Source organism: Camelus ferus, chromosome 33, assembly GCF_009834535.1.
Source record: "Camelus ferus isolate YT-003-E chromosome 33, BCGSAC_Cfer_1.0, whole genome shotgun sequence".
Taxonomy (NCBI): Eukaryota; Metazoa; Chordata; class Mammalia; order Artiodactyla; family Camelidae; genus Camelus; species Camelus ferus.
The window spans coordinates 17,909,460-17,923,377 of NC_045728.1; the positions used below are offsets into that span (position 1 = coordinate 17,909,460).

General features: G+C 42.7%; 1 protein-coding gene across 3 annotated transcripts in view; it reads right to left on the reverse strand.

The window, feature by feature from the left end:
* FDX1 (ferredoxin 1) overlaps positions 1–13,165 on the reverse strand; it is an 82,665-nt gene extending 69,500 nt beyond the window's left edge. For 2 of the 3 annotated variants that reach the window (XM_032472425.1, XM_032472426.1), the window contains exons 1-2: positions 12,762–13,165; positions 6,974–7,098 (exon numbers count right to left, since the gene is read on the reverse strand). In XM_032472425.1, coding sequence (XP_032328316.1) covers positions 6,974–7,098; positions 12,762–12,958 — 322 coding nt within the window. In that variant the 5' untranslated portion in view covers positions 12,959–13,165. The remainder of the gene's footprint in view (positions 1–6,973; positions 7,099–12,761) is intronic. The other variant, XM_032472424.1, reaches the window with a different exon arrangement.
* Positions 13,166–13,918: the final 753 nt, after the last annotated feature.

Sequence of the window (13,918 nt, forward strand, 5' to 3'; positions counted from 1 at the left end):
GTGTAACTGCCCCCTAGCGACAGAATACTATAATACACCCTAAAGATCATCCAAATGATCCATATTAATTCTAAAAGCTGGAAATAGGAATGTTTATACATTTGTTGCCTCCAAAATTTAAAACTGTCCCTTTTTATTCATTTATCCATTCATTCCTTTACTTCACACACAATGAGGAATAAAACAAGAATGGTTTCATTCTTCATCACAAGGCCTTGGGAGAAAGATGCACAAGTAAACAAAGAAATCTACCATTAGTAAGACTGACGAACGCATTGAAAGGAACGAACAGGATGCTGTGACAGAGAGTAACAGGTTCAGGGCAATGACAGGAATCCTAGTTTGGGCTGGGTGGTCGGGAAAAGCCCTGCTAAGGAAGGAACGCACACCGAGACGACACGGATGACAAGCATCACGCGCAAGATTGTCAGGATGGAGCGAGGGAAGTGTCCCTGGCAGAAAAAAATGCAAAGTGTGTACAAAGTCTCAAAGCCAGAAACTCTGGATGAGTTCAGCTCTTGATAAAACGCCAGTGGGGCCAAAGTGCGAGAAAGAACAATGAACGATGGGGGGAGGGGAGGGGCAGATGGGGCCAGATAATGCAGAGCCTTTCAGGCTCGGTAAGGAATGCAGATTTTATTCCAAATGAAAGGGGAAGTTTATCCGTGGTTTTTAATCAAGAGTCACCCAGCTGCTGGGCTCAAGAGCAGCAGCAGAGCAGGGCAGGGCCAGGCACACAGTAGTGCGGCAGCCCCAGGTAGTGACTGCAGGACGGAGACACTAGGACACACCGGAGACACGCTAACCAACCGAGGCTGCTGATGGAACGAGGTAGAGAACAGGCAAGGAGGGAGAATAAAAGGCACTCTCCAGCTTCAGGCTTGGGCAGAGCTCAAGTTGAAACACCTTCTCATAGAAATAAATGCAAACGGGGGCAGGGCCGAGGCGTGGATCACATTCACGTGCCCAGCAGCCCGGCACAGCCAAGCGTCAGCCCCTGCGGACTGAAGACCACTCCTCAGCGCTGCGCCTCCAACCATGTCACCAGTCTTAGTTTTTAACACCTTTGCCCAAGAAACTTTTGTGAACTTAAAAATATTCCTCTTTTTTAAAACTGTATTTTCTAAGCGCTTGTGCCTGAACACTAGCCACTCCTGAATTAACAGCACCGAGGGTCGGGGTGGCTGTGTAACTCCCTGCAGAGGGCTATGTCATCTATAACCTGCACTCCAAAGTGACCTGACCTGGGGCTGCATTTCAGCACTACACCATCACTTAAAAGTTTATTTGACGCTGTTGTGGGATATTAAGATGTAAATTTTTTCAGCAGCGTAGGAATCACAAGTTTCAATGCACACAAACAACATGGTTCACCTGCTCCTGTCAAAGATCAGGGAATATTAATCTATTTATCAGCTAAAGCAACTCCACTATATGGCGTTAGTGCAAACACAGTTCATAATTCACAACCGTCAGCTTTAAAACTAAGCGAATCTCCTCACATTTTAAAACTGTGCATAGCTTCACACAATTTCAAAAGTTGTACATAATAAACTTTGACATTTTTATATTGCCCTTATTTAATGTAATTCATGTTTGCATAAAATGTAACCACAATATAGGCTTTAAAAAGCACAGAAATGTTATTAGTGGTTATGCAGACTAGAATGGATGATTTTTATGTTACATGCTTTTTAAATTTTCCAAAATTTTCTATAATAAATGTGCTGATTTTTAATCAGATAACAATGCTACTTTCCATATTTATAGTTTTATCCTAATCTTTTTATTGTAGTAAAATATACATAATATAAAACCTACTACTTCAGCTATTTTTAAGTGTACAATTCAGTGGCATTAAGTACATTCATAATGTTGTGTAACCATCACCACTATCTATTTCCGGAAATTTATCATCCCAAACAGACACCGTGTACCCCTTAAACACTAACTCCCCATTCTTCCCTCCTTCCAATCCCTGGTAACTTCTTTTCTACTCTCCGTTTCTATGAATTTGCCTCTTCTAGGAACCTCACGTAACTGGAAGCAAACAGTGTCTGTCCTTTGGTGTATTTCACTTTCATAACATTTCCAGCATTCATCCACATCGCAGCACGTGTCAGAATTTCATTCCTCTTTATGGCTAAATAAAATTCCATTGTGTGTGTACACTCTATTGGGCTTTTCCATTCAACTACTGATAGACACTTGAGTTGTGTCTCCCTTCTGGCTACTATGGACAATGCTGCTGTGAACACGGGTACACAAGTATCTGCCCGAGTCCCTGCTTTCAGTTCTTTGGGTAAAAACCCAGGAGAGGAACTGCTGGATCACATGGCAAATCTACATTTAACTTCTGGAGGAACCGCCTTACTGGTGTCCACAGCAGCTGCACCATTTTACATTCCCAGCAGCAATGACCCAGGGCTCCAGTTTCTCCTCCTCCTTGCCAACATCTGTGATTTTCCATTTTTTTGGACAATAGCCATCCTAATGGGTGCAAAGTGGTATCACTGTGCAAATTATTTTTATACAATAAAACAGACTAATGCAAATACTTAAAGCGCTTCCTAGTGTCAGACACTGTTCTGAAGATGTAATTTAACTCCTATAAAAGCTCAGTGAGGTAAGTACTATTATTATCTTCATCTGAGGATAATGAAAGCACAGGGAAGGTCAGTAACTTACTCAAAGTCACAGGGTATTAAGGTTGTAAGTCACTATACAAAGTTAAAATATAGAGAAAAGCAACACAAAGATGAAAAACTCACAATCAGATCAAGAAGAAACAATCAAAATCAAACATCTAATATTTTTTCAATTCTTTCTAAAAAATTGAAAGGAACTAAAAGTAAATACACTGTGTTCTTCACTTATAGGTATCCACTTAAGTTATTACAAATCCATTGTGAACATGATTTTTGTAAGGGATGCATACTGCAACTTAAAAACGCATCACAGATAAACAATTCCTATTTGTTAGACATGCAGGTTGTCTCCTTCAATTTTTTTCTTAAATACATTTACAAATGGGTAATGCCTTCACATTGTTCAAAAATCAAAAAGGATGGAAAGTTTTATAACGGAGGTCTCCCTCCTGCCCACCTCCTACCAACAGGTAACCACTGATGGTTGTTTTTAAGATGCCTTCCAGATACTTTTTTCCTTTTTTTTTTTTTTTTAACACAGCCATACAGAACCGCATTGTACGACTCTATCAGTCCTCCATTGACGGGCATTGGCTTTTCAAACGTTTGATACTACCAGCATCTCTGCAGTGAAGAGCCTACTATACGTGTCTTTTCCTAAAACTGAGATTGAATCTGTGGAGAAAACTATAGAACCAGGTCAAGCAGATCACAGCCTCCATGCTGGCCTTCCCAGAACACCAAGATCAGCCTTCACAAGGGCAGGAACAACGTTCAGTATTTTTTTCATGTGTCGTCACTCAGAGTGGTGACAGAGTCCACTGCACTGATGCACAGAGGCCAAAGAACATCTCCACCTACTCTCCTCCAGTTCTCGCGACTTTTGCAATAGCTGACTTAACATCTTTGTCCAGTAAGTCTAACACCTGGCCTCCCTGGAGACAGTTTCTATTGACTGCTTTTTTTTTTTTCCTGAGTATGGGCCATACTTTCCTGTTTCTCTGGGTGTCTTGAATTTTTTTATTGCAAAGTGGACATTTTGAGTAATACAGTATGGCAACTCTGGAAATCAGGATCACCACCCTCTCCCCTGGGTTTGTCGTTACTGGCTTTTGGTTGCTGTTATTTCTCTAGTGACTTTCCCAGACTGATTCTCTTAAGTCTGTATTCCCTGCAGTGTGTGGCCACCAATGTCTCTGCTCAGTGAGCTTAGTGGTCAGTGAGATGAAAGGACAGAGGTTTCCTTCAGTACTCTGAACCATAAGTCTTCTACTGCTTGCAGAGGAACTCAGTGTGTGATTAGGCACACCTTCATGCTCAAGCAGTCTTGGCCTTCACCTGCATGAGACCTCAAAGTCAGACAGAGATGAGAGACCCGGCCCTGTCAGGTCTTTTCAGGGTACAAGCACAGTCCTACACGTGTGCATGGCCTTCAAGGTCCCGAAGTATTTCAAAGCACACTAGGGACACCTCGTTCCCCAGATCTTTGGCCAGGCTCTTGTTTGCCCCAAGCAGTGTCACAGCCTCAGGCAGCACAGTGTTAAACAACTGCAGGTAATTATTTCAGACACAAGTCCTGGGGGTAGAGCCTCCAGACAGAGCAACCTCTGAGGCGGATCCACTAACAACTCCCTGGAATGCAGCTTTTCTGGGAAGCTGCAAGACAAGTGATGACATTCTGGAGATGCGACTTCCCGAGGAACTCTAACCCAGTCTGTCCCTCCAGTGGCCACAAGGCTGCTGGTTTTCAAGGCTGCTGCTGAACTGGGGGGAGGAGGAGGAGAGTAGGCCAAGTTAAAATGCCACAAATCCTACTGTTCTTCCCAGCACGGCCATTGTGCTAAGCACTTCACTTCCAATACCCCGTTTAATCTTTAACAACCTTATGAGGTTAGAACTATTACTGTCCTATTTTATAGAAGAGAAAATTGAGGCATACAGAGGCAAAGTCACTGGCTCCAGGCCTCATAACCCTCAATGCTGGGTTATGAACCATAATTTGTCTGATTCCAGAGTCTATTCTCAACTACTGTGCAATGTATTACTTTTCATCTGTGAGAGAGTAACTCAGAGAAACGAAGCTTAGTTAAAAGTGTTGCTTTATGAATATGAACTCATGAGGGAGATCAATTACATATAAATTTTACAGAATACACATTATATATAAATTATCAATGGGTTCTTTTCCCTAGTCATTCTTAACACAGCATGGATCTGAATCACATGGAGCTTCTTAAAAGGATACCTGCACAACTTCCCTCACTCCCTGAACCATCAAGGACGTAACACAGATGTCTGAATTTTTAAAAGTATCTTCATTTTAAAATTCTTCAGAGATTCTGAAACTCTCTGGGTTATCACTCAGGTGAGCACTACGTTAGACTAAAAAAACTCTTAAACTAAAACTGTATTGACTATTTCATCACCTAATTTCTGTAACAAGCGTCCACAAAGGAAAGACGCTTCTTAGAGAATATAGCATAAAGGAAAAAGCAGAGGCTGAGGAGTGAGACTTAGGTTTTAATGTTAACCTTCTCATTTGCTATATGTATGACCAAAGGAACATTAACTTCTCCGACCTTAGTTTCTTCATCTATAAAATAGAAGTTAAAAGAAAAAAAATCTACCTCTTAGAGTTGTTACAGTAACAGGTAACATATGCTGGGATGAAGCCTGCACTCAGATGGCAGCTGTGTTAGTTATCCCTGAAACTGACATTAGATTCAGAAATTCAGCAAATATTACTGAGCGCCAGCTCTGGACAAAGTCTGCTCTGTGAGGTTACCTGAGTGATAAGAGCCTTCCAAAATCTCACAATCTAACAGAGGAGAGGGATTTTCTCTTTAAAAAGGAAAACTGAGATGAGCATTAACATAGAGAAGAATATTTATTATATCATAGGAAAACGGAGGAGGAGACATAGTTCTGACCTCAAACAGTCCTTCAAAGTGCACCGTGAACCGCGCCTTGGAAGAAGCACAGACAGCTACGCTCCGTGGACCTCACTGCAGACCAGTGGTTCTCAGACTCCAACGGGCATCGAAATAGCATGGAGGGCTTGTTAAAACACACATTTCTGGGCCCTACTCCAGACTTCCGGATTCAGTAGGTCTGGAACGGGGCCTGAGAGTGTGCATTTCCCAAGTGACACTGATGGAACCATCTTTGAGAATCACCATTCTAGACAGAGAGAGTGCTTGAGCAAAACTGGCAACTGATATACAAAGTACCTCTGGGCTCTAAGATAGGCTTTGTGTGAGTGATTAAGGAATATGGTGAGAAGCCTAGAAGAGAAAACTTCCTAAACAAAACACTTCCTTCTCTAGTAAGAGGTAGACTAACTACCCTGGTACGAAGGTGAGATGACATTTAAGACTACTTATGGTGATGGCTGCTAACCATGGTGCTAACCGTGGTGATTACCACGGTGATCACTTTGCAATATACAGAAATATCAAACCATTATGTTGTACACCTGAAACTAATACAGTATGTCAACTATAACTTAATAAAAATGAAATAAAAGTAGTAAGCAAAATAAAATTCCCTTAAAACAAAAAAACGCATATGCAAAAACTGAAAAAAAAAAAAAACAACACCAACCAGTCAAACTCAAACTGAGGAACATTTTACAGAATAACTTATCAGCACTTTTCAAAAGTATCGAAGCCATGAAAAACTGGACTGAGGAAATGTCACAGACTGAAGGAGACTAAGAAGATATGGTAACTATCTGCAATGCGGGATCCTGGATTGAATCCCAAAACAGAGACACGAGCAGGAAAGCTAGAAAAATTCTATAAATCTGTAGTTTTTAAGTCGTTGAATCAATGTTAATTTCTGGGTTTTAATTATTGTACTATAGTTATAAAAACTGTTACAAGTAGGGGAAACTGAGTGAAGATTTTCAGGAACTCTCTACAGTATTTTAGTAACTTTTCTGTAAGTCTAAGATTATTTCAAAATAAAAATTTTTTTAAAAAAGGCTTAAGTTAAAACTATTTAACTACTCACTGTGATAAGACATTTATTATCACTAACCTGTTATCTTTCAACTCCACCTGCTACTCCCAGCTTTGCAACACAAACATAATCAATAAAGTAATGAGGCAAGGGAATTTTGGGCACACAGCTAATTAAATGTTCCAAGGATAGAAACATAGTATCACTCTTACTCTCTATAAGTGAGACTATAACACTAACACATCCTAATTTTAATATTTTACTTAGCAAGCTATATGGGTTAAAATTCTTCAAAAAAAAAAGTTGAAACGTATTTATTTGATAGTTCCACTTATAAGTTTTAAGGAATGTTCCAAACTCACCAAAACCATCAATATCCAGATTATTTTCAACCACAACATCCAGTAGAGAGTCACCAACTTTTCCTTTGGTTGTTAATGTTTCACCGTCGCGGTTTATAAAGTGGACTGTTACTTTATCTTCTGAGCTGGAAAAGGAAGCAGTCCTTTATTATTTTCAGTAATTTCAAAACGTACTTTAATTGTTTTAAGAACTGGTAGAGTCACCAGTAATCCCGCTCCTGGGCATATATCCAGAAGGAACCCTACTTCAAAAAGACACCTGCACACCAATGTTCATAGCAGCACTATTTACAATAGCCAAGACATGGAAACAGCCTAAACGTCCATCGACAGATGACTGGATACAGACGATGTGGTATATTTACACAATGGAATACTGCCATTAAAAAATGACAACATAAAAAAAAAAAAAAAAGACAACACCATTTGCAGCAACATGGATATCCCTGGAGAATGTCATTCTAAGTGAAGTAAGCCAGAAAGAAAAAGAAAAATACCATATGAGATCTCTCAGATGTAGAATCTAAAAAAAAAAAAAGAACATAAATACAAAATAGAAACAGACTCATAGACATAGAATACAAACTTGTGGTTGCTGGTCGGGGAAGGGAGTGGGGAGGGACAGACTGGGAGTTCGAAATTTGTAGATACTGACAGGCATATGCAGAATAGATAAACAAGATTATACTGTATAGCACAGGGAAATATATACAAGATCTGGTGGTAGCTCACAGTGAAAAAGAATGCGACAATGAATATATGTATGTTCATGTATAACTGAAAAGTTGTGCTCTACACTGGAAATTGACACAACATTGTAAACTGACTATAATTCAATAAAAAAAAAAATTAAATTAAAAAAAGAACCGGTAAAGTCAGAGAACTATGTTGTGTGTGTGTCTATGCACACAAATATCCTCTTCCATAGTGTTTTCCTTTCTTTCCAAAATTTACTGGAGAAGGAGACACCACAAATCAGAGGCCTATCTATCTGCACACCTATCAGGAGGGGAGCTCTGGCACCTCAGAGGAAATAGTAAGTACGTCCCATCAAGGCCACCTGTGGTATGTGCTGCCCCAGTGGTCACCATCAGGTCGCGGTTATATGAACATGTTTAGCAATCATTAACACTCATCCCTATCAAGGTCACCTGTGGTGCATCTCTATGAATGTGTCCCTAAAAGACTAGACCCCGGTTGTGGAGAACTTTAAAAAGAAATCATTCTGCTACACTGATAAGGCACCTGTTATGCAAGTGTCTGATGAGTATGGTCACTGAGAGGCAGCAGTCTGATGGTTTTCTGAGTATTTGAACATCTTATCTTGGTCCATGCTGTGTACTCAAAAACAAAGGGACTACAAAAGGGTTTTTTTTGTTGCTGTTGTTTGAATCTGTGGGAAGATAAATATAATGCCTCCTTACGTGTTTCATTACAGGGAACCTATCAGTTAGTTACTAGTTATCAGTCAGCTGACTAGCTTAAATTTCCCACCCTTCTCACAAACATCAGTCCAAACTCTGGCAAAAGAAATCATATTTTCAACTAGATTCCTTATCCTCCACTACTGATCATTTTCATGTTTACCTCACAATTGAAAAGATATACTTCAGCCTAAAAGAATTATTTGCAATTGTCACTACTGCCAATAGATGGTAATCAAAGAAAACTATGCTTCATGTATGTAAAACCTGAAATTACGTAATTTCAGAGCCATAAATATCTTGCAAATTATCAAGTCCAATCATCTCATTTCACAAACATGGCAGCTGAAGCCCCTATCAGATAATGTTCTCCCTGATAATTCAATGCTGAAAAAAGGGATTCTATTAATTAAAAATTTTGATCAGAAGTGTGTGTGTGTGTGTGAGAAAGATGGGGGGGTGGAGAGAATGTCCCTCAAAACAGCCTGTGCTCTCCAACTATTTTTCACAGCAAAAAATGCTTTTAAAGCAAGTATTCCCAAACATTACTCATGATTTTCAAAGAGGCAACTAACATTTTTGCAGGGAAGAACAGCTAGAAATGAAGATACTCTGGAGACGGGGAGACCATGTTGGAGGTTGTTAAAAGGGCATAAACTAAGCAAGGATGTAGGAGACACTGATTCAAGAGACATGCAGGAGGCAGAATTTAAAAGTTTTGGTGACCAGCTCTACAAGGTGGAAGAAATAACGTAGAAATTTCCAGCTCGGGCAATTAGAGAGTACAGTTTAACCCAGGGTTAGTGAAGGAGGAGAAGGAGCTTTGGGGAAGACTGGAAATGAGTTCAAGTTTAGACCTGTTTAATTTAATGATAAAAAACAAGTGCAAATGTCCAGAGGCCAGATGGAAATACAGGTCTGAGCGCCGCAGAAATCTAGAGATTTGACATCAAAAAACGTCTGGTAGCTAACGCTACAAGTACAACAGGAGGAAGGAACCCCGTGGCTAGACACACCACTGAAGGCCGGAGGTGTGGGGGCTGTTACTCTTCTGGAACACTCGACAGCTAGGCTCTGGCAAAGGAATTCCAACCCTTACATTAGACTCCTCTTCTGTTAAATCAGGGTAACATGTATCTATAGTTCTGACAACCTACGCAAAACTCCTAACACAGAGTAGGGCTCAACAAATAACTTATTTAAAGCCCCAGTCCTTTTGTTACTAAGGAGCCTGAGCGGCTGCTACACATTACAGGTGCACAGCCCCAGAAAAAACTGCAGACTAAGAGCAGTAACAGGTTTACAGAAGAGGAAACGGAAATGAGAGAGAAAAAGTAATTTTGCAGCTGAGAAAGTACGGAATATACGACTTAAGAGTCAGAAGATGTTGGGGGGTATAGCTCAGTGGTGGAGCACATGCTAGCATGCATGAGGTCCTGGGTTCAATCCCCAGTACCTCCATTAAAAAATCTAATCACCTCCCCCCTACCAAAAAAACTTTAAAAAAAAAAAAAAAGAGAAGATTTAGATTCTAGCCCTGGTTCTGACACATGCAAATGTTAAATGACCCCAGGTACACATATGGGTACAATGGGGAAAACAGTGACCTGACCAAGCTGCTGAGAGAATTAAAGGAGAGAAAGTTTGCAGAAACCTTTTGTTCCCTAAAGCATTATACACATGTACTTTACCCAGGTAACTCAATCCATTCACTATTAACAACTGGTGTTGGTAAAAGAAAAAAAGTTTTTTAAAAAGAAGAGAAAAAAATTTTTAATTGGTGTTGTTGAGTTTTGTAGATTTTTCTTCCCCAGTTCTAAGAACTGACAAAAAGCTTTTAGCTGCTCCCAAGAAGGACAGGATTTCATGCACTGGGAAATAAATATGATCCTTCCAAATCCTCTATCACCTTCAATCAATCAGCCAGCACCACAACTATTTTCTTCAGTTGTTACCCACTATGCACTGTCTTGTATTCTGCTCAGCCCCAGCAGCTCTTTTGACAAAGCTGTCAGGGGCTGCCCTGGTAAAGCTCTTAACAGACTTCTAATGGCGAGAGGAGTGATAGCTGCTGGTGCCCACCCTCTCACTGTGTGGGGTGGCCCTGGGCAACTGGTCCAAGAAAAGGGCCCCGTCTTGGCTACCCACTTCCACAGACACCTTAACTCTCACACATGACCCTACAGGCTAAAGAATTATCAACTATTACACTGTTTAGAAGACAAAAACCACATGACTTCTAGTTCTAGAGTTGTCTGCTACTTAATATAAAATTCCTCTTCTCATTTATCTACCCCACCTAGGATTGTCTTCAGAGTCAAGAAATAATGTATGTGAAAGTCCTTTGCCACCTAAATCACTACCAAATATAAAGCACTGTCAGGGTATTTTGGAGTCAAAGGAGTTTTTCGACTCTCAATTACTGAAAGCTTATCTAAACAAACTTCAAAGTCAGAACTACAGCTTCCAGACGGCTCTGTCTGACTTTACTGAACTTTACACAATAACTGAGATGTTCTGTGGCTGTGATGTCCCAGACAGCAGCCACTAGCCACATAAGGGGATCCTGTACTTGAAATGTGGCCCATGGGACTGGGAAACCGATGCTTTAATTTTACTTAACTTTAATTATCTTAAACTTAAACGGCTACCTGTGGTCAGTGGTGACCATACTGGACAGCATTAAGTCTCAGATTAATAAGAGCTGGAAAATCTCGTTGTAGCTCCAAAGTCTGTGACAGGAAGCACAGGCCATCAACAGAAACTGTACCCATGACAAGGAGAGCAGGTTTATGAGGGAACAGATGTGCTGCCCTTTAAGACAACTTGCTATATTACATCAAACACTAAATTTGGGGCAGATAATTCCCATTTACAAGAGCTTTCATGTTCCTTTAAATAGCAGTTGCACAAAGATTCTCAGTATCTATCCCAATTTATACCCAATTTTTCAAGAAAGCATCCAGTGAAGAAAACAAGGCATCCAAGTAGAGGGAGGTCAAAGACAGGAAAAGCGTAGAGAAAACGGGAGTAAAATAAACCCGGCTTGCATTCCCCACTATCTCCCTCACAGTTCATGCAACAAAAATTTATTGAGCACCTACTCCATTTATGGGATTAAGGGGGAGAAGATGAGCATTCCTATTCTCAGAAACCTCATCAAGAAGAAACCAGGTAAGAGGAGAGAGTATTGCTCAAGTGGTGGAGTGTATGCTCAGGTCCTGAGTTCAATCCCCAGTATCGCCTCTAAAATTAAATAAACATAATTACCCCCCCATCTCCCTCTCCCCCAAAAAGAAATCAAATAAGAAAATAAATCCAACACTTTCTCCCTGCAGTTCCTGCTACACGACAGCAAGAGGTCAGAGAACAGTAAGGCTCCACCGCGCTGCCGTGCTCTTAAATTATGAGTCAACTGTATCTCTATTATATCTAAGGGGATTATGTCTTTGAAAAACAAACATGCTCAAGAATATAAAACTGCAACAGATTTCGGGGAAATTTTTTCACACCTCTTTCAACATTTATTGCAAAACACTCCACACCGCGGGCCTAGGAAGCTGCTGATGCTAACAGGTGGCATCTGAGCCCTCGCTATCAGCCAGTCACAAGACTACCTGCAGTACCTGTTTTTTCTTATTTGTTTTTCAAATAACCCTGTGAGACTGACACGATTGCTATCCTTCACTTACAAACATGGCAAATTGGACAATAAGTGGCAAAGCCCAGCTCAAAAGCTTGCCTTGCCAGTCCGACGCCAAGCAGAAGAGAGCACGCTGGGAAGTTCGGGGGACAGAGCGGGTGGATTCTAAATGGACAAAGTGCGGGGAGAAGAAAGTATAGCCCAGTGGTAAGTGCATGCTCAGCATGCACAAGGTCCTGGGTTCCATTCCCAGTACCTCTGTTTAAAAAATAAATCAGTAAACCTAAGTGGACAAAGACCTGGGGACAGAACGTCCTAACAGAGCAGGAGGAAGGCCCGATATGAAACTGCCGGCAGGGACATGAACCGGGCGCATCTTACGAAGGTCACCCCGGGTTTCGGGCAGAGCAAAGGTTAGACCCGCGCCAAATCACGCGGAGAAGCAGCGGCAGCGGAGCGCCCGGCTTTCCCGAGGGCACAGGACGCGCTGGGACGGGAGAGCGGGGGTCCCGGTGCCCGTTCCCCGACAGGCGTCGGTGGGTCTGAAAGGCAACTTCGTCGCGTTACGGAGGGGGACAGCGACCGCTCCAAGCGCCCAGCGGGGTTCCACGGCGAAGGCGGGGCGTGAGGCGGGCAGTGCCAAGCCAGAGCCGCCCGCACGAGAGCGCGCGCTGAGGGACCCCGGCCGCCCCACCGAGGGGCCCACCCGCCCACGCCTTACCTGCTCCGAGCGCGCGCCGACACGCTCAGGGTCCGCGTCGCCGCCGCGCCGCTGCCCAGGCCCGGCTCGGCGCCCCGGCCCGGCACCCGGCTCTCCCGGAGGCCGCCGGCTGCCGCGCGGGGCCCGGCGAGGAGCACCCACCGGCCGGCCGCGTCGCCGAGGGCGGCGGAGGCGGCGCGCAGGAGCCGGGCGGCCATAGCCTGTCGGGTAAGTAACTACGGGAGGCGACGCAGGCCGCTGCGAGAGGGAGGCTCGGCGAGGGCGGGCCGGCGGACGCTGCACGGGAGCCTGACGCCTGGGAACGCGGCAAGGGGCGCGTGAAGGGATCCCGGCGAGGGCCTGCTCCGAGCGCCGCTGAGAGCCCGCTCGCTTTCCGGGTGACCTATAAACCCGGAGCGCCCGGCGTGTGGCCCCGCCCCGACCCGACCCGCCCACTCCCCGCCGGCTCCCCGCCTTGGGGGCGGGGCTTTCTAGGGGCGGGGCTCTGCGCTTCGTTTTAACTACTGACCAGGTCTTGTGTTAACCTTGGTGCTTTGTTTGCGTCTGGGATTGCCATGCAGGAATAATAAATCTTAAGATAGCTGAAAACAAATAAATAAATATATAAAAGAGAGCTGAACGTCTGACGGGAAGACACAGTGAAACCACTTACTTTTGTTCTGCACTTCCCTCCTCCTCCTGCCCATTAGGAAAAAGAAAAAAAAAAAAACTACGTAGGTGATTGTCATCTTTGATGAAAGGGAATTCTAGCCATTGTCAAACAAGGACAGTAGGAAACTTAAGAAATTTCAGAATGCCAATATACAGAAGAATAACTGTGACTATAAAGTTATAAATGATCACAGTAATGAATAAACAAGGGATCCTAGAAAAAGCAGGAATGATTCTAGTCTTTGCATGGCAAATAAATGCTCGTTGAGTGAGTACCTGAAATCCGTAAGCCTGAACTTTGATGAACCAAGATTTTTCTTAAAGACTTTTACAAAATCAGAAAGATGAATTTAAAAGTACACTTTATCGTGGTTAATATGTTGTGGTGGGAAAAGCGTGGGCTTTGAGGTCATAAACAGCGATGCTAAAATCCAAGGTCTACCACTTTTGAGCTCTGAGGCCTTGGATAAATTACTCTCGTAGAGGCTCAGAATTTCCGTAACACT